Source organism: Stigmatopora argus, chromosome 22 (genome assembly GCF_051989625.1).
Source record: "Stigmatopora argus isolate UIUO_Sarg chromosome 22, RoL_Sarg_1.0, whole genome shotgun sequence".
Taxonomy (NCBI): Eukaryota; Metazoa; Chordata; class Actinopteri; order Syngnathiformes; family Syngnathidae; genus Stigmatopora; species Stigmatopora argus.
The window spans coordinates 7,453,988-7,480,767 of NC_135408.1; the positions used below are offsets into that span (position 1 = coordinate 7,453,988).

The following is a 26,780-nucleotide window of genomic DNA, read 5'->3' on the forward strand; positions in this document are numbered from 1 at the left end:
TTCCAAACGCCATTGTGTCCCAAAATCTTGGCTTCACCACCACCACAGATTTAAATCTCAACCTTCACTGTCTTCCTTTGTGATGGTCAAAGCCTGTTCGCACAGTCACTACACAAAAAGCAGAACAAAGAACAATGTACTCTCTGGTGCGCATCTCACAAGCACACACACTTAATACATTTGTCTCTCAATATAATCCGTATAACTCCATGGGACTTTAATAATGGGAATGAACAAATGCCCCTCAGATAAACCAGTGTGTTGAGAAATATTACTTTTTGTTTGTAACGATATTTAAACTCCATCACATAACTCACAAATTTCTAGTTTTATGCGCCAATGTCAAAATAAAAGCAGGTGGTTCAGAAAAAAAAACTAGTCAGATTGACCCCCTCAACAAACAAGAATGAATTTACTAAACTGTCCACAATTGTATTTATATTATTTATTCAAGTGTAGTTGAGCCTCCATTACAACTGCTTAAAGGGACGGAATTGTTATACAAAATATAAAATACATACTGCTTAGAATTCTTGTTACTCTTAGTTTAGATTCACATCTTCTTGGATGTATACATAGTATAGCGTTTTGTTCATGTTTTATTCATACATTCTTGGTTGGCAATCAACCACTGATATGTAGGCACACATATAGTGTTCCTGCATTTTAATGTAAAATGCATCCATGTTTTACAGTTTTTTTTTCTCTATTATAATTTTTTGCTGTTTTGAATAGGTATTTATATGTGAAAAGATCCTTTAAGGATTTAGGACTTTGGCTTGACTTGCACAGTAAAGACAAATAAGTAATTATACATTCACTCATGAATTCCTTAGGACTTACAATAGGTGTAAATGTTTGTTTTTTTAATACATCTGGAGTATACGTTATTGTGGATGAAGGTCGTTCGTGAAATTGCTATAGCAACAGTCAGTGAACGTTTTTTTTTTTTGTAACAATGACTATGTAAGAAGGAAGACTTTCGATTGGAAGGCCAATAGAGTAGGAGAAAAAGCTCCTCTGGTGCTCTTCGGCTCTCAAGAAGCAGCTTTATTACATAATGCTCACAGAGCTCTGCAGCTCACATGCTTCTTGGAAAGGAGCGCACGTTCCTCTGCACCTAACGTCTCACAGTAGCGTGGTGTCATGGTGGGAGAAGATGGGGATGAGGCGCAAAGTGGAGAGGGAAGGAAAGCAATAGTAGAATAATAACATTCTCTCACTGCAGCGACCGCTGAGCCAATTAAGTTTCTTGTCAATAGTGCTTATGCTGCATATAAAACCTGGATTATTACCTTTGCGCAGGTCCCAATAACCCATTTTTGAGACCGTTGGTTTAATACAATATGACATTGATTTCCTTTCAAAGCATTTTATTTTTTGAATACTATAGAATATTGTTTTAAATACAACCTAATTTATGGTATGTATTTCAACTTAGTGTCTTACTAGTGTCAAAATATAGATAATAATTAAAAGAAAGGTTGTAATTGGCTTTCTGTGCAAACTCAGTTTAGTTATAACAGTGTAGATGTTTCTTTTCCTATTCAATTTTATTTCTTTCATTGTGGTTACAAAACTAGAAACTAGAAAGCACCAATAAAGACAACGGTAGCCAATATCATTTGTTTCCTTTTTATTTAAAGACTAATGCAATGAATCAGAATCTACAGGGCCATATCATAACCAAAAACCAAAAAAAACATTTACAGGAGTTTCATCACTATCTACACCTGTCACAACCGTGTCCACAACACATCCCAGTGGAGTCAATAGTGTCCTTTAATAGTCCATACTCTCCTTTTATATCTACATAATTTGTGCTTTAGAAAATTGTTTTTTTTTTATTGTTCTTAGTAAGTACTTCAGTGAAAATTAAAACACAAGGAAAAAAAACTCCAGTAGATATCTATCAAGAACAAAAGACCCAGTGTTGAAAAGCAAGTACTGATGATCACTGGCCCAAGAGCCAACCAACAAACAAACCAAAGAAGGACAAGAAACAAATGTGATATATACAGGAAAGCTCAGCAAATGAGTGAAACGGTAATATAAATATCGGAAGCTCTGGGTTGCAGTGTTCCTCATGTTTCACATTCTCTATGTAGACTGGGTTTGGGGTTGGGGGGATTTAAGCAAAACTATTTTTGCCTTCAAAGTAGAATGAATACTCATGTTTATATCTGATTTTTTTTCAGTCTCATGCCATTACAATCAGGCTTTTTTAGAGTGAAGTCTTTCCATTTTTCTTTATTTCTTTTTGTCAAACGCATTTTATTGCATGACCCTGGAGAAAGTGCTCAACAACAGAAGCGTTCTCTTCAAGCACTGACAAATCCAAAGCACAAACAAAACAGTTAATCCGCTGTTTTTTCTTTGATCTCACCCTGTACTATAGCCATGGTTTCATTAAAAAAAGCTAATGGCTGCACATCTGATCTAAAAAATAATAATATAAAGCTAAGCTTCTTATTTATTTATTTTTCTCGCCATATAATAGCTCGTAAATCTGAGAAACAATGAAGACAAGGTCAATAATTGGTGGTTCGAAGCCGTCCTTGCATAGCACGAAGCTGACTATAAACAAGTAATGTTATTCTTCATCTAAATGTGCAAAATGCATAACAATAAGTTGAGAATACAAACAATATTCATTTCCGCTAACATTTTCAATAATAGAAACAAATACTAAATGCATCATGTATTTTACATATGTATATATGTTTATATATGTATATATAACTTTCTTCATACTAATAAACATACATACAATAATTTATATATATCTTTCCTTATACAAATCTTCACCCTGAACTTTGCACTTCATTTCCTTCTGCTTGTGAGTTGCCTATTCAATGCTGGTGACAGGATAATATTAACCGTATGAAAAATAGTAACCCTCAATATGCTGTAGTTTTTGAACTCATACCAGCATTGACAAGAAAAAAAATTAGGGATTCCTATTTATAATTGAAATAAAGATGAATAAATTAAAATATAATACGGAAAAATGGTTAAATGATAGTGGTTTCGAATTGGTTTTTGTGGACACGTGTGCACGCAAAAAAATAATAATTAAAAAAATATTTGTCCAAGCAAAAAAACAAAAAAAATTAAAAAAATGCAGCATACAAATTTGACGTAAAGCTACGCAAGCGAGCACCCCCTCTTTCAAGTTCAGGTCCCTAAGAAAAGCCCTTGCTAAGTAATATTGCTACATTAACAGAATTGTAACTGGGCTGTTCCATAACTTTGAACCACCAATATATAAGTCATTTTTCCGACAATAACAACAATTTAAAACAAGGGCAAGCATGTTTGAAGTGAAAAAAAAACTAGCATGTCATCTTGTTGTTGTTTTTTTTAACTATGATGAGGGGCTGACATCATGCTACAAAAATATATTCATTTTTATCACTATCACTGAGCAACTCCATGAGTTTTCTCTGCCACCTGGGGTTAACGTAAGATTATGACAGCAGATTATCTCTATATCTTTCCTGCCTCCCTCTCTCTAGCCAGCGTTCCCACCCATCCCCTACACAGTAACAACAAATCTATCTAAAAGGGCATGTGATACTGAAGGCAGTGTAGCTGGTGCTTTCTGAGAGTTGACAATTTTCAGGGCTCAAAAAAAAGAAAGGCGGAACGAAAAAAAACATGCAAAAAGATTGTGGGGTCACAGTGAGTCAAAATGTGAGACATGCCATTTGTCTGCAAAGCCATTCTCACAGATCCGACTCCTAAAATATAAAGAAAGGCACTTCTCCTCCACATTGTGCCTCATCCTTCATTAAACTATACCTACGTGTCTTTGCATTAAATGGCATTCTTGGCAAACAAGGCCTTCCCCACGAAAACAAAAAACAATTACAGTACATTCTTATCAGTTTTTACACCTTTTCTTACGAGTGTCAACCTAATTGAAGGGTGAACTTTGCACAAGCATTTGGCAAATAAAAAAAACCGACATAAAACATATTGGCAAAATGACAGTCTATTATTTAAACATACCCTTTAGTTATTCCAACATAATATAGACATCTCAGAATATATTTACAGATGCTTTGAAACAGCAATCTTTTTTAAATATTTTACTTTTAAGCAGAGATGATTGTTTTGTATATATATAAAATATAGTTTGGCTATAAATGAATGGTGTGTCCACTGAGATGTGTTTTATTGCTGTTGCAGAAATCCCACTAAACTAGGAAAAACGGCTAACAGAAGTCTTTTGGACTTTTTAGAGGAATGGAAGCCTTCAGTCAATGGCAATAGTCGTGTTGTAAGGATGCCCCCCATGCATATACTTGTACATGCATGCTGCTTTTCATGTGTTTAAAAAAAAAATCAAACAAAGAAGCAAGCAGGATTTGATTTGTGTGGGATCTTAATGGCCTGAGCTTTTAAAGCAATATAAATCATATATTTGTGTATACTGTAATATCCGTTATTACCATCGATACGCTAATACGATAATGCATTCTATAATAGCACGATGGATACAATCTGCTGACCAGACTAAGAAATGGTGAAAGGATTTAAAATTCATCTCACCGATCCCGTGGTAGCCACAGAGACATGGCAAAAACAACCTCATATCCATAACAATGCCCCTTAGCTCAAAACAATTCGTACCCTCGCCGTATTTGGGTGTTTTATCGTGGAATGATGCAAAAAAATATATCCTTGAATTGGAAAACAATTCATATAATTTGGCTTATCAACAAAAATGGGACTATTAAAAATGATGAATGTTCAATCTATTTTTTTGACAACCTAATATATTTCAGCATTCAACCAATAATTCACCGTGCGTTAAAAATGGACCAGACTTTTGATCATTTTGGCCTTACAAGTTGCTCTTCCAACTGGTTTACACCAGGATTTGTTTGTTTTATTTTAGGGCACACAAGTGTAAAATGTAATCTTTACGAGTGATCTTAAGAACTCGACGCAATAAAAACATGTCCAAATTGGACAACATCGATGTATATAACATATTTCCCCAAATAGTGGTGCTTGTACTATTACTAGATATGCAGACAATAAACAACTGCTGCACTCATTTGGACTGTTGCCAACCAGAACAGCAGCACCTACCGCAACCCGTAAACAGTCTTTTTTGATTTTTTTCCCCTTATTTATTTATATATATTAATATGGCATATTACTGTATGTTATCGGGTTGCCAAGTGAGTTTAAGTTGAGCCTATGTGCACACGTGGAGTTGTCTTTTAACAACAATTAGCGCTCTAACTGACGTTTGATTGCTCCGCATTTTTGTGTATATCCATGCTTTACAGTACGTGTTTCAGCCTGAGTTTTTCTCAACAACAGTCCAATGTGGTTGTTTCCCCGTTCAATTTCATACAAACATTAATATATCAATTCCATTGGACGGCTCCCCAATTTGCAGTTAAGTAGAAAAGCCTCAGATACTATTTGTGGAAATACGGTAATAAATAGAACAGTGGTGTCATTACAAAAGGGCTCGACTTTAGCTGTTTCATACAATAGACGTCACAGTTATCATTACGTATTTGTCATTTTGTACTTTGCCAAGCCTCTGTTACTTACAGGTGAACATTTGTTGCAACAGTGCAGGTATATTGGGCAGTTAGTTACAGGTTGTTGCAGACTGCAGAGCAGATGGAATAAATTTTTTTTTTGGTGTCTCCATCAAAACCACTGTATTCTATTTATCTCTATCTCAAATGGTGATAACACTAGAGACTATCGCTGCAAAGATTATAAGCGGAACCCTGTAAAATAAGAAAATATACAATGTACAAAGAAAAAAGCCCAAGACAAGATTGGACTCTTTGTATTTAGAATAGCATCTCCTCTTGGCTATATATTTACCGTAGCATTTTTAAAAGCGTCATCCCACATCTGAACAACAATACTGTCTGTTTCTTGTTCTTTTTTTTTTCCCCTCTGTTGTTTTCTCTCAATCTTCAAAATGTAGATAAACAGAAGCAATGCAACGACTGGGAATTCAAACCAGCATGGACATCATATTTGTCTGAAAAGAAACACATTTTCTTTTTTTTTTTTGTTCTTTTGAGGAATACCAAAGAAAATGAAAGTTATACAGGTTGAATTGAAAAGAAGCGAACAATGGATTAGTGTGGATTCATCCCTTGAAGTTTGGGCTTCTTATTCAAGTAGGTTGCCCAGTAGACCAAGTTAAAGGTTCCAAAGAGCAGAGGGAAGGCTATTCTGGCGATCCTGTCTATCTTGCTCACGCTGTTAAAGGTCTTCTTGGCCTCTGGGGGCTTGGGCTTTGGCTCCTCCTTGGGCTCAGTTGGAGGTGGGGGAGCGCTTTTGGCAATGGTGGCCAAGCCAGGGTCCCTGGCAATGTTGGGAGCGAAGGCTGTAGCAGTGGCAGCCGGGTATGCTGTTGTGTTGTTCTTTTTTAACATGGACTCCTTCTTCTTCTTTTGCTGATTTGGTTTGTGAAGGAAAAAGAGAGTGAAGTCATTAAGATTGCTATGCAGGATCGCAAATGAAACTCAAACCTAATTCCCTGCATTAAAAATCTCTAAAGTTATCTTGTTCCTCTAAATGACACTAAAAGCATCTTACTTATGTTGGCAGAATAAATTCAATTTGAAATCGGACCAAGATTGGAATGCTTTGTCATTGTTAAGTTGTCCATTTTACTAAATACTCCAAAACATTAGAGGGGGAAAAATACTTGCATCATGTGACGTATTAGAGCAATGTAAAAATATTTCTTCCATGAAGATGAATAATAGTCCTTGCTGAAATTGCATCATCGTCAACTTAATGATTCATATAAATCAATAAGCCCATACAAAAAAATTGCCCTCAGAAGCAGCATTTCACTGCTAAATGCTGCACACGGACAAGTGGAGCAGAAAGCATAAGACAAACATTAAACTATTAATGTCCATGTCATGTTACACAAATTGAATTTTCTCTGAGATGACAACTAAATGCTTCCCCTCCTGCTGCTGCTCCCACAGCAGTTAAGTGCTAACTGCCCTGTGAGCAAAAAAAATAAAAAATTCCGATGCTCTTTCTCTGCTGGACTCACACATTCAACACCATTCGGAAAGCCAATCTAAACCCAGGTGACAAATCTTGGTTAAATGGAGAGTAAGACACTAGAAATGAGGATAATTTATGATGCAATATGCTATATTATTAACTCGCACACAATCATCATGATTCAATCAGCCAATGATCTGCTTAAAATGAAAGTAATATATCTCAAATACCTTCTCCGGCACAACACTTTTTCCATCCCAGGCGTAACCCCTCTTGGTGAAGTAGTTGACGGTGGCGAACTCAATGAGGGCCGAGAAGACAAATGCGTAGCACACGGCAATGAACCAATCCATAGCCGTGGCGTAGGCCACTTTGGGGAGCGAATTCCTGGCGCTGATACTGAGAGTGGTCATGGTCAGGACAGTGGTTACTCCTGTAGGACCAAAAGCAATGAGTGGAACTAATGATGGAATACAGAATATGATCTGAATTAGGTCTTTAGGTCTCGTCTTTGCACAATTTCAGCATATTGATTCCTTTTCTTAAATATTGCAAATGTCTCAAGGACTGTGTTTAGCTGAGAAGGACCTGGTTACCCCCACTGCAATTTATTAGCATAAGAAGTAATAGCTTTTCTACTAGAATATTCTATATATCAAGTGGGCTCGCCAAGCATTTGTATTAATGTATGGGAGCAGCTGCGCATTCGTGCAGCTTGTTCTTTTAATAGACTCGCAAAGGTGGAGATCTCCCCAGATGCAGCCGCAACATGCGGTTGTCCACAGGGATACCGCGGTTGATGAATAGCACGCATGCAAAACAGACTGGTAGAACCACATCCTGCATAGCAATGCTAAACACACCAGTAGAAGATTAAGACAAAATGCATGAGCTACAAGTACCGCATGTTTTAAACTCTGCTTGATCAAGTCGCTAACTACACAAGCGCGAGTGCAGTGGATCAAAAGGAAGTGGTTTAGGGAAGTTATATTTAGGCTCCCATATACATCGAATAGATTTCCGCAGATGTTTGCACCGTAAATAACACGAGCCTCAAAAGAAAGCCATCAAACAATTTCATGACACGAACAGATGGCTTTCACATGAGGAAATATGAAACATGACATACTATCTCTCATACACGTACATATTGTATGAGTGCAGAGACTTGCTATATTGCATGAAATGCCTTGAGATATACTTTTAATAAACCTGTACTAGGGGAAAACAATATTTAATCATGCTCTCTGCGACACATTGAGCCTTTAATTAAACATATGGTGTCGGCTTTTCTACTCTATTTTTCTTAAACCGACCATTTTATTTATTATACATGTTGTGAATTTTAACTTTTTGGTTACCTGTTGCAGTATCCCAGGAAAATATATTTACTAATGTCATTGTTTGCATTTACTAACCTCCATTTAAATTGGAGCTTGATTTATAGTCACTGCGAATTCTTTTTATAATTGCCATTTTAAGATCTGTGTTTGCAATTAATCAAACTTTTTACTAGCAGCAGCTTTAGATGGGCCAATCCCAACAAATTACAATGAAGCAAATATCCGCAAAAACATAATCAGTTTGATGCACTGCCATTTTATTTTCCAAAAATGACGGTTATGTGTTGTCTCCACCAATTCTGACGACACGAGTGGTAAATGAATGAATCATGCTACCCTCATCCTTCACATGCTTTTAGCTTTGTTTGTGACATGAAGCATAAAGCATGATTATGATGTTCTCATTAGTCAGCGCCAAATAACTGATTAGTCATTTAACCAGAACAAAACAGAGACGCCTCTGATGGATTTATGACATTTGCGTAGCTGGTGCGAGGGTGCGTGGTCATGCATTTATCACATTCATTACAAGTCTAAGTAGGTCAGTGATATTTATTTAGTTTTCTGCAATGTTTATTGAATGTTTGGTCATTTTTATAAATCTAAAGCAAATCATATCTCCGTTGATTAAAAATAACCTTATGTAATACAGTTATTCTTTATAACAGTGATTAGAAGCGTATTTTGTGGGCTTATATACACCTCAGGAAACTTGAAGTTTTGTTTGGTGCTCTTTCAAAAGAGAGCAGTAAAATACAAAATAAACAAACAAACTTTAAAAGAGAAAATCCCAACTCGGCACTCCGCTTCTTTTGCTAAGGACCCGCTGGGCTTTTAGTCATTCATGTGAGACTAAACAATTATGTCCCTCTTTTTGTTATAATCATTATGGAGCTGTTGTAGACTAAGATAGGACTGATGCAGCTCACTTCTCGGTTTTGAGTTTCCACGTCTAAATATTCTCGATTTTCATTTCCTACATCACCAATGCATTTTAGAATCATTACATGTTTAATTGGTTGGCTAGGCTATATTGCGGCTTGTCTACGACACTAAAATGTTAAAAAAAAAAATCCTTAGCTAATGGAGAGCTGACACACTCCATATCTCATCAGTGTATCTTTTTTTAGCCTACAGTAATCCATCTTGCAATAAACAACAGCAAACACATCTTGTAATTGTTAGAACAGGTGCTTTGTGAGTGAATGCTTGTTTTGTCACTTTTTCTTAAGAGTCACTTTGTTGCCAGAGCTCATGAAGAGAGTGCCAAAGCATTTTCAACTGGCGCCCATCCAGCACTAAGCTCCTGTGCCAACAATCATGTGTGCTAATGGTCTTGCCAGGTAGAGCACAGCGCCACCACTTATCTATTGTTTCCGCACGCATTTAATAGATGGATGGATAATGTGTTTAAACTGGGACATTAGTGGCCTTGGAAATGAATGCGTACGCCCGGTGGAGGTGACCGAGAGCCTGCTGGGTATGCATATTAGGGAGTGCGTGGGGGTGCATAGGAGGCAGGTGCACACATCAGTAGGTGTCCGCAGAATGTCGTCAGTCTGCGTTTTCGCAGTAAATCATTTAATTTTGTGGGGGAAGATTCAGGCAGTGCCACTGGGTATTACACAAGTACTCATAAAAAAGGCACCCATATATATTTTACGAGTTTTGACTAGTTCTGTTGTCATGGAAACAAGTAGTGCTCCGTTGTCTTTTTTCGGCAGGCAAAAATAATCAGAAATGTCTCTTTTGTTGTGCTTTTCTTGCTTGAATTTTCAACTGCTTTACTGAAATAAGGTATGCGCTGTATTCTAAAATAGTGTCTGTGTCCTTTATCACCTGTGTATGCGCTGTATTGTTATTAGGGACAGGTTGCCATGAATATTGAGGTCATGACATTCGTTGACGAAAGCATTTTGCCTCGCCTGTATTTTCACTATCTTGGCAAGTGTGCCCATATAACACAACACTATCATTTGTAGCCAAATCTTCAAATTATTATTTTTATAGGTCTGGGTGAGTTGTAGATGTCCTAGACCTAGAGGATGTCAAATCACAACAGAGATTTCACGACAAAAGTAATTTAAGGGTTGAGGTGATGAGTAAAAAGGTGAAAACAATAATTCCGGTAGCTGCTTCAGGCAAGGACAAGTTTGACTACAGGCCGGAAAAGAATCAAAAGTAGGTGCAGATAACATTTTTCCATTTAAACGGTTTCTGACACAACCTTGCTAAGCTTAAGAAACCTGTGTTTCTTATCTAGAAGGCTCCTGTCCAACATTTTTTTCTCTAAAAAGTGAGTCGTGTATAGCTGCAAATTTAGGTCACTACAAAATATATAAAGAGAATTGATGATTTGCTAATAAAGTGCATTCAATGCACAAATGGCATGAGGCACAATTAACGTGCGCATAACCTATCCACCATTTGAAATACTTTATAACTTAATATATTGTTTGCTTTACAGGTATAGTGACTGTCACAGTGAAATTAGCAATAGTCGAATATCATGCATTATGAATGGGCAAACAAATCTACAGATGTTTAGATGAAATTTAGGCGGAGGACTAAAAGTGCACTTTCACCCACAAAGCTGTTATCCGGCACTTATCTTGGTGCAGAACCGTTGACCAACTTGCAAGCATGTGCATCGTGGGCTGAGTGTTAACATGTCCTATATCAAACTGTGATCTGTATTGTGTACACAACTGTGACACTTGAATTCCGGATGTTAATTACTGATGGTACTGATATTTGTTTCCAGGTTGGGTTCTGTCCCTGAGCATTTGATGGCATACCCTTGAAATGACAGTGTTCAGTTAATCTCCACTCTGTAAGTGGATAGCAGCCACACAGAACAAATCTCTATGGGGGAGAGAGGACATTTGGAGAAAAATGGCTACGCTCGTCACTGCTCTCCGCGCCGCCGGTTCTGGGCAAATATTTGCCACTAAATGTAATTTGACTGAGTGTGTCACCAATTAAACATGACAACCAAAATGTGGAAAGAGGTCAAAGGAACAGTGAGAAATAGAACACTCACGCTCTTGGCGCAATAGCCCTTTTTTTGGTTTATAACAAAGGCTCTGCTTCACAGAGGTTAAAATGTGAATAAGTACCATAATTGACTACTTATTCTGTATATTAAAAAGAGATTTGTGTAAGGTGTAAGACATTTCGCCGCCTTGTTTAAATTCTAATGGCAGGAGTTCTGCTTCATCATATTTTAACAAGAAATAATAGATACCCAAAAGGATAAACATCTCACCTTCATCATGTATGGCTTTGTGCAGGTCATTAATCAATGCACTAGTCCACAAAGTTTTCACACCAAATGCTGTCTTCAGAAATACTCTAATCAAATTAAAATAATGAGCCACAATGAGCTCTGGTAATCATAAAAAATGAGACCGTTGCTATCCAATTAGGTCCCAATGCACCAAAACTGTTAGCATGTTTTCTCTGTGAAGTTATGTTGCCATTGCATACTTGACTCATCCCCCTGAGATCTGGGAGCATCACACTTTGCAGGGGTTGTTCGGTCATAATGGGAAATTCATGAGCACACGCTTGTGCACATGTGCTATTTTAAAAAAACTCACTGTCACCCTCATACATATACAACCCTACTTCATAGAGGCTAAAATACTAAATGTACTTTCAAGGTAAGAATACAAAGAGCATCTTGGAAGAGATGATCAAATCTAAGATATAGAATTTGGTTGTATTTTTAAACATGTCCTAATGAGCAAAAACAAATGATAAAAATCATTTGTTTACAATATATGCAATGTTTTCCGGTGCAATATTGCGGTAAATACGATAAGACTTCCTACTGCTGTGTTTGGAAATTGCCTTTAGCTGGATTTAGTGGAAACGTGCTTTCTCATCACGTCACATGATTTAAATCACGTTTTCCCCGCTGCATTTGATCACATTAATGAGCCTTGTTGGACACATCTGATCACAGAGCACAAATTAAGCTTAGCAGTGGTGCATACTTTGATAAATTGTGTAAATCTGAGGCAGAGTATGCTCTGAATAACAATGTTTTGTACCTTAGCACATTTTGTTTAGCTTTGTTTTGTGTACCTGCCAAGGGGGGAAAAATGTTTTTGACAATTAAAATGACGGATCCACAAGAATGCGCTGGTATAACTGGCATTCAGGTTTTAAAAGTTGGTATTTGAAGGCAGGAAGTGTTTGAAGCTTATGCATCGGTGTTTGACATCAAAACGTAATGCTTTTAAATTCTTAATCAATGGTTGAATGTTATTGTTGTATAAGTGACGCTCAATTCATTTTTTCCTCTTTTATCAGAGAGAAAATTGTCTGTCTTCACCACGCTTGGCCATGAGCAAAACCAGGGCAAGACATTAAAACCGTAAGTACTTGTTTCTTTTCATGTTTGACAGAACTTTACTTTTGATAGCTTAAATCATGAATGCATACAGCTATGCGAATTACTGGAATGCAAATGAAAAATAGATTAACGGAGCACTTATTGCCTCCTGCACTTTAACATACTTAACTGCAACTTATTTTATGCAAAATCTGAGAATGAAACCTGTTTTGACTGGTTCATCAAATGTACTGGTATATTCGCTTTTTGCACACTCAAAGCTTTTGAGTTCATAGCAAGTTTCTTTATTTCTATTTAAAGTATTATATTTCACATTGCTGAATTGCTGATTGGTGCATTCCACTGTGCAAAAGTCATTAAGATTTTTTATTTCATGCAAGATGTAAATACATTGATTGCCAGTTTGCACTGCTGGGTTATAATACTGACTGATATGTTGAGATTTTACTAATATTAGGTTACTGTGTAATTGCTTCTTCGTTTACATTTAAATTCCAATTATCTCTTAACAACATAGTAAACCAGAATTGTCTTTTATTGATTAATTTTCTCGATTGAATCCTTTGATTGCGCTCATTATTTTTCATCTCAGTTAGTGCATCATAATTACCCAAATGACCCTCCCTGTGTGCTGCAGTAAATGTGTGTTTAAATGTAGTGTATGCATAGTTTTTGTCTGCTGCCTTAGCCCAAGTGCTATTCAGCTGTGCAAAAACCCAGCAGTGATTACATGCAGAACACCCACATGAATGACCTAGATTTTTTGGGATGTTTAAATCTAATCTGGGCCACCCTCACTCTCTCCTCAACACTCATGACAGCAATAGGTAGACGGCACATACACACAGCAACACATCCTCACGAACTGGAACACATTGGCCTTTTTAAGCGTTGCAGAAGAGCTGCAAAATCCGGTTGTTTGTATCATGTTTTGGTGAAAGTGGGCCAAGGGAAACACTGACGAGAAAGACAGAGAAGGAATGGAATAGAAAATAGACGAAAAGGAGTGTCGCGGGAGGTAACTCAAGGACATTCCGCCTGCTGCTGTGTTACGGAGCATGCTGCAGACTAGCAAGCAAGAGCTTCCCTTTTGGCTAATGTTATGTAAGAACCGAGTGTGACAGACAGATACACGCGCTCCAACACCAACACACACACATGCGCTTGTGGCTTAAACACCACAGAGCGTTTTGCCTGAAATTTCACTGCAGCCAGCTCTACTGATTAAAGCTCTTTTGCCCTTATTGGAGCAGAATGAAATAGAATAGAAATAACTTGTCGCATTGTGGCTTTAATATGCAATTCAAAGATAAGCGCAAAGATGTGAACGTATGCTCAAAGGCGAATGGTTAGAGGACGGGAAGGAATATGCTGATTGGATTCGGTGCTGAGAGACAGATGAAGAAGATCGATAGAAGTGAGTTGCCAGGCAACCGCCAAAGACTCCAGGAAGTCACAATGTGCTAGGCATATCTGAGTAGTGTTCGCTAATCTCCAAAATAAGCGACACTTATAATTCCGTTGACCTTTTTGTGTTTCATTCAGGGAATGAATGAATGAATGTAATAATGAAGGGATAAACGTACTAACCAAACACAGTCCTGGCTGGGACGGATTCTCTGTTGAGCCAGAAGGAGACCTGTGAGAGGATGACTGTCATGATGCAGGGTAGATAGGTCTGGATCACAAAGTAGCCAATTTTCCTCTTCAAGTGGAAGTGGGTCGTCATCACCACGTACTCGCCTTTGGAATGTATATAACGTAATGTCAAGGACACCATATTGGATTAGGGATCACTTAGCAAACAGTATGATATCAATTTATAGGAATACTGGATTTCCCACCTGAGGTTGTTGGCTTTACTTAAAAAAGTGCACCTAACTGGCACATAGAGGACAAATAATACCTAAAATACAATTGGTATTGTCTTGAAAATGAAGGAATGAACTCGGACTAAGAACTAGTCTAAATAAATAAGTGTAGTACTTTATCAATTTCGTTTTATCAATAGAAAAGTGCAACTTTTGATGTGTGTTGGGCCTCAGTAGGACTAAATAGTTGTTTGTTTGTTTGATTCACTTAAATGTGACGGTCACAATTTGTCAGCCCACAAATTGTCGCACCGGGGATTAGCTAGCAACAACAGTCTTTTTTTAAATTGTCTTATTAAAAGTTGCTTGGCTATTGTGCCTTGCTTTGGGTTCTTGTCACATTCCATTCTTCTTAGTAAGCACTGTGCCCGTTTTATGCTACGGCAATTTTTTAATGGTATCAATGGACAAACATGATGCCAAGGACAGTGGAAAAATTCCAAATCTAGGACGCTGCCTTTTATTTTGGAAGAACCATCAAATTTGTTCAATTTTAGTACTTCCTTAAAATATTGTTTGGGCAGTGATGACAAATAAGTATGACAGATGTCCCCATGTCAAAGAAAAACTAATAATAATGGGCCACTTTGATACAAATTACACTTTCTTGTATAACCTTTCCCTATAAGATCATTGTTGTTTTTATTTTAAATTATTTTTTATCAGAAGTTGCCAAGTAAAATACAAAAGCCACACGTTTTCCTTGCATTAATTCAGACTGCTGTTTTGTTTCACATGGGGGTTTAGATGACAGCTTTCACACCTATCAGACATGATTCTAAGCCCCCTTGCTAAAGTTAGTTTTGACTAATTAAACCAGACAAGTGTGATAGCAGCCTCATAGTGAGCAATGAGATCCATAAAAATATACCTGTGCTGGACTGCACCACTCCAGAAGCCACACTCTGTCCCATCAGATCATACTGGTTTAACCTTGAACCGTCATCTGCTACGACCACAGACTGATCAACTCCTTTGGTCCATACGTACACTACTTCAGCTCGGGTGTAGGCATCTGTAAGGGGATAAGAATCATCATTTCTCTATCTGTATTCCAAAAATAGTCTGTAACTAACATCTACGTAGTACAGTGTGTAGATTTAATCTGCCTGTTTTGAGCATATCTAGATCCATGTTGTTTCCCCTTTATAACCTGACCATTTCTTTAATTCAATGTCATGTCACATCGTGTCATCTTCCAACTTTAAAAGCAACACAAACGCACACACTAGCCTAACAGGATGGTCTGACCTTAAAAGAGCCAAGTCAGTATTTTCTTGCCTCTGGCCAACCAACCTGTCAAGACTGCAGTGTTGCTCGACCAGTGCCGAGGAAAGGATGGTCCCACTGCAGACTGCAGCAGAAGGCAGAGAGCTAAACACTGAAATATTTAGGGAGTGGATTCAATTTAAAGAGAACGTGGGGGTTGGCGGGTGTCGGCCGAGGACGCATCCTCCCGCTCACGCTCCGCATCTGTCTGACAAATTGGAACGGGAGTGTGCATCCTTTCTCATATTGGCCATTCTCGTTTCCAACCTCCTTCATTCTATTATTGTACTTATGCCTTCTTCAAGCGCACTGAAAGGTATAGGATTATATAGTTGTCAGCTGGAAGCAGCTGGTGTGACACGTTGGAAATTTTTCAAAGAGCGCTGCCTTAGATAAACACAAGTCTGCATGTCGCTTGCCTGCCAGCGTCTGGCAGGGACTTGCATGGCCTGGCAGGGTCGAAGGAGACCGCAGGGGCCTTAGCGGACACTTCCTCTGGGAGAACATCTGCTGTCGTGTTGTCCTCCCTTATCGGTCATGCTTCCAGTTGGATGAGATGTGAGTGCACGGGCAACATGAGATCATGATTTCTCCGTTTTCTATACTGCTTATCATCCTTGGAATCGAGACATGAGCTGGCGTGTATTCTCGCTGATGTTTCTCGAGCTTTTCGGTTAACTAGGTCATCCAAAAGAAGCTAGGATGGAGGCAACTGGGCTTTTTAAATTTGCTCGTAGTTATATAAAAGGATTTCATTTGTTCTAAATGTGTAGGGGAGAGTCCCTATATATTTGTAGCATTTTTTTAGAACGCAGTTTCTGCAAAAGTGGTGCTTCCGAGCTGCTTAAAAAAGGCGCACTTGTTTCACCATGTGCCTTTTGTCTGAATCTTGATGAAGTTGGAGATGGCTCTGACTGTGAACCCTTTGTCACAGCCGTGTGGTTAGATAATATATGCGTGACATCTCCATTTTTTTGCTGTGACTCAAATGAGACAAAAGGCTGAGAATAGTGACTTCCCTACAATTGCTTTCCTGAAATTCAAGAGTTTGCTACTAGAACTCAAGAAGCCAATTGATAAAGAAAGTTGAATTGAATTCATATACAGCACTGACCTCCAATGCAATCCCCGTTTTTTATAAATATGTATACATTGTTGTATGGCCACCAGAGAGCACTTACAGCTGCCAAACTTGAGTGGGCAGGCATGGGCGTCCATTGGGAAGTCTTCAAGGTGCATGGGACATTCTGCTCTCACAGTCAGCCTATAGCCACCACACAGACATGAGCAGATTATTAAAAGAAACATAAACTCCGTGTGCAACCAGGAACAGAATCTTTTTTTTTTAAATTCCAGTCTATCAGAGGTAACCTGTCATACTGCATAGTTTTCTCAGAACCGCAGAAAGGTTTTTTCCCCCCAGAGCTTTTCCTTTCTGACAGCTTGCAAGAAAAAACAGCATGTCAGGCCACCCGTGACATACTAATCTTCCATCCGTCCCCTCATCTCGCTCATCTGTGACAGCAACACAGCTTTCTCCTCCCCCTGCCAGTAAACATGCTAAATAAATGTCTTCCAATCCTTAGCTAGCACACAAAAGACTACAGCATATGCTATGTGTGCTGCATTAAGCTTGCCTGATTTCATCTACTCTTGCCATCCTGAATGAACTTTCACAAGCTTTGAAAGTTGAGGGAAAAAAATCTAACTTGCGTAATATTTTTCTCACTTTAATTCAGTCGTAACTTAAGTTCGTTTGATGCATTATGGTCCAAAAGTATATGCAGTTTCTGCGCCAGGTCCTGAAAATACTGCAGCTATATTTCTCCCTTGCAGAAATAATTCCCACAAAGCTCACTTCCCGTTCTAAATGAATTGAATGTCTATCAATGATGTTAATCATTCACTGTCATCCCCCCTAAATTAAATCAAAGGTACAGCATCGGGTAGGTACATAATAGCCAAATACCTCATGGTGTAGAGTAGTGTGCCTTCTTCCGTAATGCGCAATAGTTTGTTGGGCATGGTCATGTTGTGAGCCACAGACTTCTTGCCGTTATGGAAGAATGTGTCTGGTGTCCAGATCTTGCTGGCCATGAGGTTGTTGAGACGCAGCACAGCCATTGGACCCTTGAATTTTAACCTTTCATCCTTCCAGCTCTGTCTGAAGAATACATCAATGGTGTATTCCTACAATGAGATGAGAAGGTGGCACAGAGTTGACACCGGTCCCTGCATGTTTCTACTGTCATGTACTAGAAAATAGTATGCCCCACCACACCGACACCCACCACCACCATGCCTTTACCCTTTGACAAGCTCTCAGTTTGAATCTGACTTTCATATGGCGGATTCGGCCTACTTTCCCTGCTGGTAGTTGTCTCTTCGTGTTAATGGCTTTAGCCAGGATGCGGTGCATTGAGGTGCATGGTTCTCTTCCTTGTAGGGTTTATGGCCTTGTTGGATCATATTCATTCATCTTTCATTCACTCAAAAACATCCTTTAGCTTTCCTTAATAACTTTGATATGTCCAATTGAATGCAGGGGACAAATGAAGACTTAGTCAGCCTCTGGTCATTGGTCACATTTTTGGTTAAAAAATGATCACGACAGTCAATTTTCAATTAAAATGCGCACAATAAAGAAAAAGCAGGCTCATGACTGTAGCTGAGAGCAGATTTTAATGGTTCCACATAAATGCTCAGCAAAGTAAAGTGAGTGTTAAAATTACAGAGCAGCATGTTCACACCTCTTCTTCCATCCACTCATCTTCAGTGAGATAATTACTAAGAATTGTGACAGAGACTCAAGGTAATGGAGGGGGGAAAACCATGAGGACAAGTCCCCCGGATGCTACTTCTGGTATACATGTTAGATTTTATAATTAACAAGGATCATGTCAAAAGTAATATACACACACGCTCAAATTTCTAGGACCACACAAGCACAAAAGAAGCGATTGGTTGAGGTTAAGTGGTGTCAACACATGCGGGCTAAATAACTTAAAATGACAAATACCGTTGGTAATTTTAATGCTGCCTCTGGTTACCATTTGCTGTTGTATGAGTATATAGCTAATTACAATCCCCAAAATGTGTTCAAAATGGCTTGTTTGTAACCATGCTTATAAATGAATAGTGTACTTGTCATTCTGTCTATTTTTCTTCTAAATCCTCCATGAACCATGAAAGGCAAATTTTATGTAAGGATTTGAAGTTTTGTGAATATTACGGTTTTGATTTCTGCATTCCAGTAAATTACACATTATACAGTGGAACATAAGTGGTCGTGTTCGCCACATGTAGATGGGCTGGGGTGGAATTTATTGAATACTGAGCAGGATTAGTTACTGTAGGCAAGCAAATACATATCACATGAGCCAGTTTTATTAATACATCACAGTTAGTGAAATGAATTATGGCATGAAGACATCTCTTTTATGGCTTGCATACGACTCCTAGGTTCAGAAATGATGGCGAAACATATGTGGATGGAGAAAGGGGAACTTGTGACATTTACACTGGCGGAAAAAAAATAGGCTTACCATCTCATGGTCCGAAACTGGCCCGATACTAGTCACGAAAATGTCAGTCTTGACTTCAGTTACGCGCTCTGTTGAAGCAGGAAATTGGCAGGGTGAATGACTATCAGTGGCATTCATTAGCCCCTCTGACAACCTGTTAATGCAAGACCACCTGGCTAGGGCCCCCTGATACTTTCAACAGACAAAAACAGCACCATTAAAAATGGCCTATTTTGGAAGTCAATAAGCATTTGTGCTTGTATTGGCTTCAGTGTCTGCTCCATTATGTGCACAGTTCAATCTCCCCCTAAATTTGCACAGTGCTGCAAATAAGCCACTCTGCTTGCATAACATTTGATGGGCTTTGCTTTGGGAATATTTTCCTCTCACCCATCTCTTTTGATTCCAAAGTCATTTTTTGAGCGGTTTAAACTTCATAACCCTCATTTCTTCTCCTGTGTTATTTGGATGCCTGCTGTATCCCACCAACACCAACCGCTGTGTCCTTCACACAGTGAGTGTTTTACATAATATAGTTCCCTTGTTTCTGGGTAATAAAGTGAACAATAAAGCAGCTATTTCATTGGAGAGTACTTGAAATAGTTCACATCTACATAGATTTAACATAGAGGTCTCATTAAGTGGGAGACATAATATCAAGTCTTTATCACCACGTCAGCGTCAAGTATCTTGTTCTCTCCAGCTGCTTAGGCCTTTGAGAACTTGTCAACAGATTCACATGGTGACCAATTGATACTGACAAGTACATCCCATTTATGTCTTGGACAAGGGGGCATTTAGCCATTTAGCAAAATGTGGAAGATGCATAAAAATATGGAAGTCTCCCAAGAGCTGGCAAATGTTTTATCATCTTAGTCTGCACTGTGCATTTTCCATATACATCACAATAAGCGACTAATGTTCATGTGATGTTGTTTACTGACCTCCTAGTCCAGGCCTCAGGCGGTTGTCATAGCCGTCCAGAAGGCTGTCTAGGATCTTGGTAAATACTGTAGTGTTGTGCTCGCTGTCCTGCGTTGAGCTGCCAAAAGCGAGAAAGAGCATATCAAGTCATGGACAGAGAGAGCGAGGCACTGTTGCGACAAAAAGAAAAAAAATCCCCAAAAACTGTAGAAAAATAAAATGAGTCGAAATTTGACGGCTGTCTTTGACAACCAATTTAAAGAATGTCTGTGGTTTCAGAGGTAGGAATAAGAATGGGAGTATATATGATGACTCACTGTTTGAAAACTCAACAAAAGACAAATTGTAAAACGTTTGTCTTGATTGGCATTTCTTCATTTTTTTCTTAAGCACAGACACATTTGATATTCAATATGTTATATGGCTATGAAGCTATATCAGGGTTTTGTTATGAAGGTCAAAATACAATGTCAGAGCAAGGCAAGCTTTTCGAGATGTAAGGATTCGAAAAGTGTAAGAACCAGCTATGCCAATAACACGTCATACTTTACATTAAAGGCCATGTTTAGTTGATAAGTTACTTTTTATACCTTCTTTTGATCATCTAAGGAAAATATTCAAAGTAGACACACAGGAAGCTTCCGCTTATGCCGTTCTATACATTTTTGTTTTGTATGCATCAAAGCCATTACAAATAATCTATAGTATACTCCAAAGTAAACTAACCTACTAAATTATTCCATATTATCCCCGTGTGAGAAGCATGATTGCACATATTAAAGTCACTTTTATGCCTGGTATTTCGAGCTGAATGCACAGCCCATGCATATATATGCAGAATCATAGAAAAATGGCAATCTATTATTAAAACCTGAACAATGTCTTTCAGACCACTGAGGCTCTGCTGGATGTGGTAGGACTTGAACATGAAACAAAATATTTCAAGCCTAAACATTCGCCGCTGACAGTTGTGAATTAATATTTCAGATATTAACCTAGCCTCTCTCCATCAAATGCACCTGAAATATTCTCATGCATGCATTTGCATATATACAGCACCTGGGTAGAGTATACGTATCCCCCTGTATGTTTGTATACTGATAACCAGAAAGATGTCTCTAGCAAGGCAATAAGCTCTCTATTCTCTTTTTTTAATGCCAATGGCAAAACCTCGCATTCCGCTAAAATAAATAGCCAATGTTTGGAAACAAGCTCTTCTCGCCCAAGAGCTCCAAGGAGAGGGGGAGGTCATCGAGATGAGTTAGCAGCGGACTCGGCACAACAGAAGGGAAGTGGGAATGGAAGGCAGTCGTAGGCGGGAATTGGTGTGTAGGAGCGGGTAAGAAAATAACCTTCAGAGAAGAAAGTAACAAAAATGAAGGCAAGAATGCAGATGGATAGAAGCGTGGTGGGTAGTGGGAGAGGGTCACAAAAGGTGATCGAGGCAAAAATGGTGAAGTGAGACACGGCACATCGTCAAAGCTTGGGGATTGAGGTTGATTGAATGTGAGCTGCAGGGCATTTTGCTTTCTAAATAAAGATGACGTCACCTTGTCACAAAAGCATTTGTATAAAAGGGTTTTAGCACTTCTCAGCAGCCACTAATTTTCCAAAATTTCTCAGCACCCTCTTCCAGATCTGGGAAATAATTATTTTAAACAATGATTTATTCTGCAGTCAATCCCTTATTTAATATTCCTGGAATGTGGCCAGTGTAGTCCCATAACACCACAGCCTGAATAGTTCTGCTGGGGCTTCCATTGCATTCCCAATGAGACAATCTATACATGATACACTCGACATGAAAAAAAAAAAATCTGCTGATTTGAAATGCTCTCTTTTTGGCCCAGATACATGTTTGCCTTGTCGTGACCACTTTATATTTTCTTCGATAATTTTGCTGACACCTCCAGAGCGGAGCTGCTGCGGACATGAGGACTCCATTGGCTGCCAGTCAATGTGAGTCCTATCATTCCCTTTAAATGCACTAGGGACTAACTGTCTGCGAAACATCTACACAAACTGATTGAACCAAACACATATAGTTCGTGCTCATCTGTCTGCGGCACAATGAAATTTACCGAATCATGTTAGACCAGTCGTTTACCTTGCGTAAACATGCTTTGATAACCTATGTCATCTAAACCAGTTTGCCAAACAGGTGCAGGGCATCCATATAAATCAAATATATGTAAATAATTCAAAGTGATCTTAATTTAGTGCTTTAACAACCATCAGTCTACAATGCTGATTCTTCTGTTTAAAAAAAAATGTAGTGCTATCCCAGCTGACTTGTGGTGAAAGGCAGCCTACGTCCTGAACTTGTCACCCGTCAGTCGTAAGGCATCCATGATGCCAGTCAACCATTCCCACTCACATTCACACTGGCACCAAGTCAGAAATGAACATGCTGTTGGACCAGTGAGGTGAAAATTCCACCACACCATTTGTGACAGGCATTCAATTCAATACTTTCACAGTTTGAAAGGAGTCTTAAATGTTACTGCTCATTAAATATTATCCAGCATTTCTAATCAAACATCCCACCTACTAACTAAAAATAAAACACAGATGCCAATTTCTACTTTCAATTAAATGGTAGATAAATAAAAAAATGTAAGTTAAACATGAGCCACATATTGTTTTTATACCACTACTATGCTTTTCTAGTGATATTCCAATTTAGCCTGGGGTGGAATCAAGGTGTCTATTTATCCGCGCAGCATGGTATTGTAACACAACAATTATGTCCTCTCCTTGATTATGGTCATTGTGCTCAACATTGCGATCATGAAGCACTTCTTTTCGCCATTCTACTATCATATCCAGCTTTTACTTGCATTTATATTCCAAGCAAAATTGGTGGATTCTGGCTTGCTTGCGATGAAAATAAATAAAGCCTTACTTGAAAGCAAGTTAGGAAAGATGATCAGAGAAAACTACACGTTTATTATGTAGGGGGGCCCCACTCCTTCATAAAACATTGTGCACCATCCCCATCTACAGGTCACCCAGACAGCAACAGAGCTGCTCAACACTCGCTCGCTCCTTTTATCTCCATGCTACTGTACATTTCATCTAGACAGTTCAAATTAACATTTTGTTTTTGTCAGGGTACTCAAAATTCTGTGTGACACATCCAAAAGCAAATTGGATTATGTAGCGACTCGATAATTATGCTGCAGTGGAAGGCCCTGAGTGTCTTTAAATTAGATGTCTTCTCATGTAAAAACAATGGAAATGAGGCTTGTGACGTCAGTGTCTTGCACTCCCTAACAAAATCCTCATGCCAGAGCATCATTTTTTGCATTTAATTGAAAACAGTGATGTAAATTGTTTCGTGCGACTGCAGCATTTTTACATAAATCAATGTTCAAGTCCACTGCGCCTCTGTGACACTTTTTATGAATAATTCAAGGCGGGCTCTGATTGATCCTCAACAAGTCACGCATCCCTTGTGATGATATCCAGCTAAAAAATTACAACTCTCACTTTTTTTTCGCTAATCACGGAGTTCCGGCCATGATCGTGCACCATATTTTTGGCATTTGACTCGCATAAAAGGATCACGTAGGAATGTTTGCTTTGTTGGGATGGTCATCGAGTCCTTTGCGACATTCAAAATTCATTCCCCATTTGACTATACAACACCATTTCGAACTGCACAGTAGCTATTTTGGCTCCTTATCTCCTCATCTCTATGGAATAACAAGCATAGAGGTGTCTTGTGGGAATGCCCTACTTTACAACCACAGTTGTTCTGTTCCGAGCCATAAAGAAAAGAGAACATCCACATAAAATCCCAGGACAAAATGGAAATTTGTTCTACATTTTGCTCATAGTTCACATGAAATCCAATTCCAGCCATCACATGCACATTTTGAGAGATTCTCTGTTACCTTTTTGCACACATGACGATGTTGGAAGCGAGCAAGCAAGCCCCCAGGCACAGCGAGGCCACGCTGCTCCGTCCACACATAGTTGAATATGAGGACCTTTCACTGCTGGAGGTCAGAGCAGAGACACACACACACAGGTTAGGCATGCACACGCACTTGACGTTAATACAGATTATAGGCACAACCTGAGGATATCCGGCACCAAAATTATTTGACCCAACGTAGTAACACCTGTGCACTGCCTCTTTCCTCACCATCAAACGACAATGTGAACAAACGCCGTACCGCAATATCAAACCCTCGTCGCCCCCCTCCTCTTATATCCTTTCCTCTCCGAATAAAGTAAGAGCATTTGCTTCCTCTTCTGTCATTAATATGGTATGTTAAAGATCATGCAGACAGCAAAACACAAGATTGAATCAGTCTACCCAAATTACTTACAAATCGGATCCAGCGTGCACCACCAAAATATCGGTGATGAATATAAAGTGAATCCTCTAGAGGACAAGTCGGATTCCGATTACATAAAAATCAGAATATCTCCCCCTAAAAAAAGAGACGGCACACTTTTTTAAAATAACACCTCCTGCATGAATGGCACGCTCTCCTCTCGCAAAGCCATAATGTTATATGACATACATCGACGTGGGTGCCTGGGTTAACGATTTAGCATGCAGATGGCATCACTGCAAGGCTGCTCTGTGCAAGGTGATCCGGTTTGTGCGTAATGAAGCGAAGCGCGCGCTGTTCGGGGCGCTGGCTATGGTGCTGAAATCTCGCTGGCTATGGTGCTGAAATCTTGCCTTTCTCCATCCAGCAGTCTACTACCTCTCGCCTCGTCTTAGATCTATTTAGACGCTTTACTTCCAAAGTCCCCATTTTCCTCCACAATGAAAACATCTTCCAATCCCCACATTCTCCTCCAAACCCTCAACTCCCATCTTCCCGCATCCAAAAGGGCTGAATAAATAAAACACTTACAGCAGATGGGCTCGGAATAGATGCTCGTATCCCCTCCTCAAACTTTGAATATCTTCCCTAAGACAGACTGGTAATAAAAAAACGATGGGGGGTGGGGGTAGAAAGTAAATCCTGTGTGATCTCACATCTGACGAATTCTAGCTGGAGGCTGCTGGGGACGATATGTATGCAGGTCTCTCTCTTTCGCTTTCTCTCCCCCCTCTCTCTCTCTCTCTCTATCTCTCTTTCTCTCTTGCACGCTCTCTCTCGCCTCCTTCGCTCCCTCTCTCTTTCGGTCAACTCTCATCACAAAAATAAAGGAACAATAATCATTTCGAAAAATCCCTCAAGACTCTGAACACGCTCCTTCACCTCGCAATGGCTGCGCGTTCAACACGTCCAAATGTTAGGATTCCATGTCAGATTACGCGAGACCGCCCCTTATACTGGATGCAGCACTATTAAACTTCCGATGCTGTAATCTCTTTGCAATTGTAGCTAAATATAACAAAACATGTCCCTTCTTTCTTTTTTTTCTCTAATTCACCCTAAAGACACACTGCCCTCCTCTCCCTCCAAGCATCTGACATGCATGTTCGCACCTCTAAAAAAAACTGGGTGACCCCCCCACCCCCACCACACACACATACACACATACACACACCCGCACACAATAACATCCAGAACAATTCACACTGAAGAGTGTAGAAAGAGACAGCATCTCACCAGTTTACGCCAACGTGACGACCCTCCCTTGTCAGATTTCTTCTCGCAATAATAATAAATCAGAAAATCTCAGCCAATCTTCCACCCAGTGGCGTGAAAATCAAAATAAAAAAGGATTCGCAGAGCGTGTGAGGGTGGTTATATTCGGCGTGGAAATAGAAGTGTGCAAGGGAATAGAGCGAATGTGCCGCTGCAGTCGCACCGCTCCACACTGAGCGCGCCGAGCTGCGTGCATCTGCAAGGGAGGGAGAGGGAAAATCGGGCTCGTCAACCAACCCGTCAGCCTATAATTTTTCTACTCGTCAACTTAAACTACAAATCAGAAGACATTTTCATCCTCCCACACCCCAGCATGCCGCCGCTAACACAATCGCCGTCCTTTTAATGCGCGCCACACGACATGACATTGTGGTAATATAATTGTGTTTATTTTTATTTTTGATTTATTTATTTATTTTTTTGCCCTGATGATTTATTGACAACGAAGCGTCCCGGCTTGTATACGTGACTCATGCGTCGACGTTCGTTGATTTGCATCCCCAGCAGGGCATGAGTGGTGAACGTCAGTCGTGCATGCATCGAATGCACTGCATCGCTTGTCTTCGCTCCCCCAAGACCCCCCCGTCCCCCTCCCTCATTTTCACGCGTTGTTAAAGTGGAGTGTGAATGATTAGTTGAGGTGACGCCACGGCGGTGCGCCAGCCAACCCGGCGCCCCTGACGAAGGCATTCCTCATCATCATAATAATAATTAAGCACCAAATCTTCATTTCATAAATCTTAAACTCTATCGTCTTAACCCAGCCACCCCCCCTTTTCTCCCCACCATCGTCTCCCCCCTTCACCATTCGACGGGATCTGCATGTGATGCGATTTGCTTCT

General features: G+C 39.4%; 2 protein-coding genes across 6 annotated transcripts in view; one reads left to right on the forward strand and one right to left on the reverse strand.

Moving 5' to 3' along the window:
• The window catches only part of gabrb2b (gamma-aminobutyric acid type A receptor subunit beta2b), a 225,016-nt gene that overhangs the window by 125,723 nt on the left and 72,513 nt on the right, over nt 1–26,780 (forward strand). For all 3 annotated transcript variants that reach the window (XM_077591974.1, XM_077591976.1, XM_077591975.1), the window contains one exon: nt 12,684–12,747. The gene's annotated coding sequence lies outside the window, so the exon portion shown is untranslated. The remainder of the gene's footprint in view (nt 1–12,683; nt 12,748–26,780) is intronic.
• gabra1 (gamma-aminobutyric acid type A receptor subunit alpha1) lies at nt 1,622–26,131 on the reverse strand. 3 transcript variants are annotated; one of them, XM_077591983.1, is made up of 10 exons: nt 25,900–26,131; nt 24,214–24,318; nt 20,335–20,432; nt 19,412–19,479; nt 17,836–18,056; nt 17,048–17,130; nt 15,469–15,612; nt 14,317–14,469; nt 7,251–7,453; nt 1,622–6,449 (listed from the first exon to the last, which is right to left on the reverse strand). In XM_077591983.1, exons 2-10 carry the CDS (start codon nt 24,291–24,293, stop codon nt 6,129–6,131), a joined length of 1,371 nt encoding a protein of 456 aa, XP_077448109.1. In that variant the 5' UTR covers nt 24,294–24,318; nt 25,900–26,131; the 3' UTR covers nt 1,622–6,128. The 3 variants fall into 3 exon arrangements, with proteins under 3 accessions (XP_077448109.1, XP_077448110.1, XP_077448107.1); XM_077591984.1 differs by lacking the exon at nt 25,900–26,131 and adding an exon at nt 25,195–25,644 and having other exon boundaries at nt 24,214–24,315; XM_077591981.1 differs by lacking the exon at nt 25,900–26,131 and adding an exon at nt 25,195–25,641.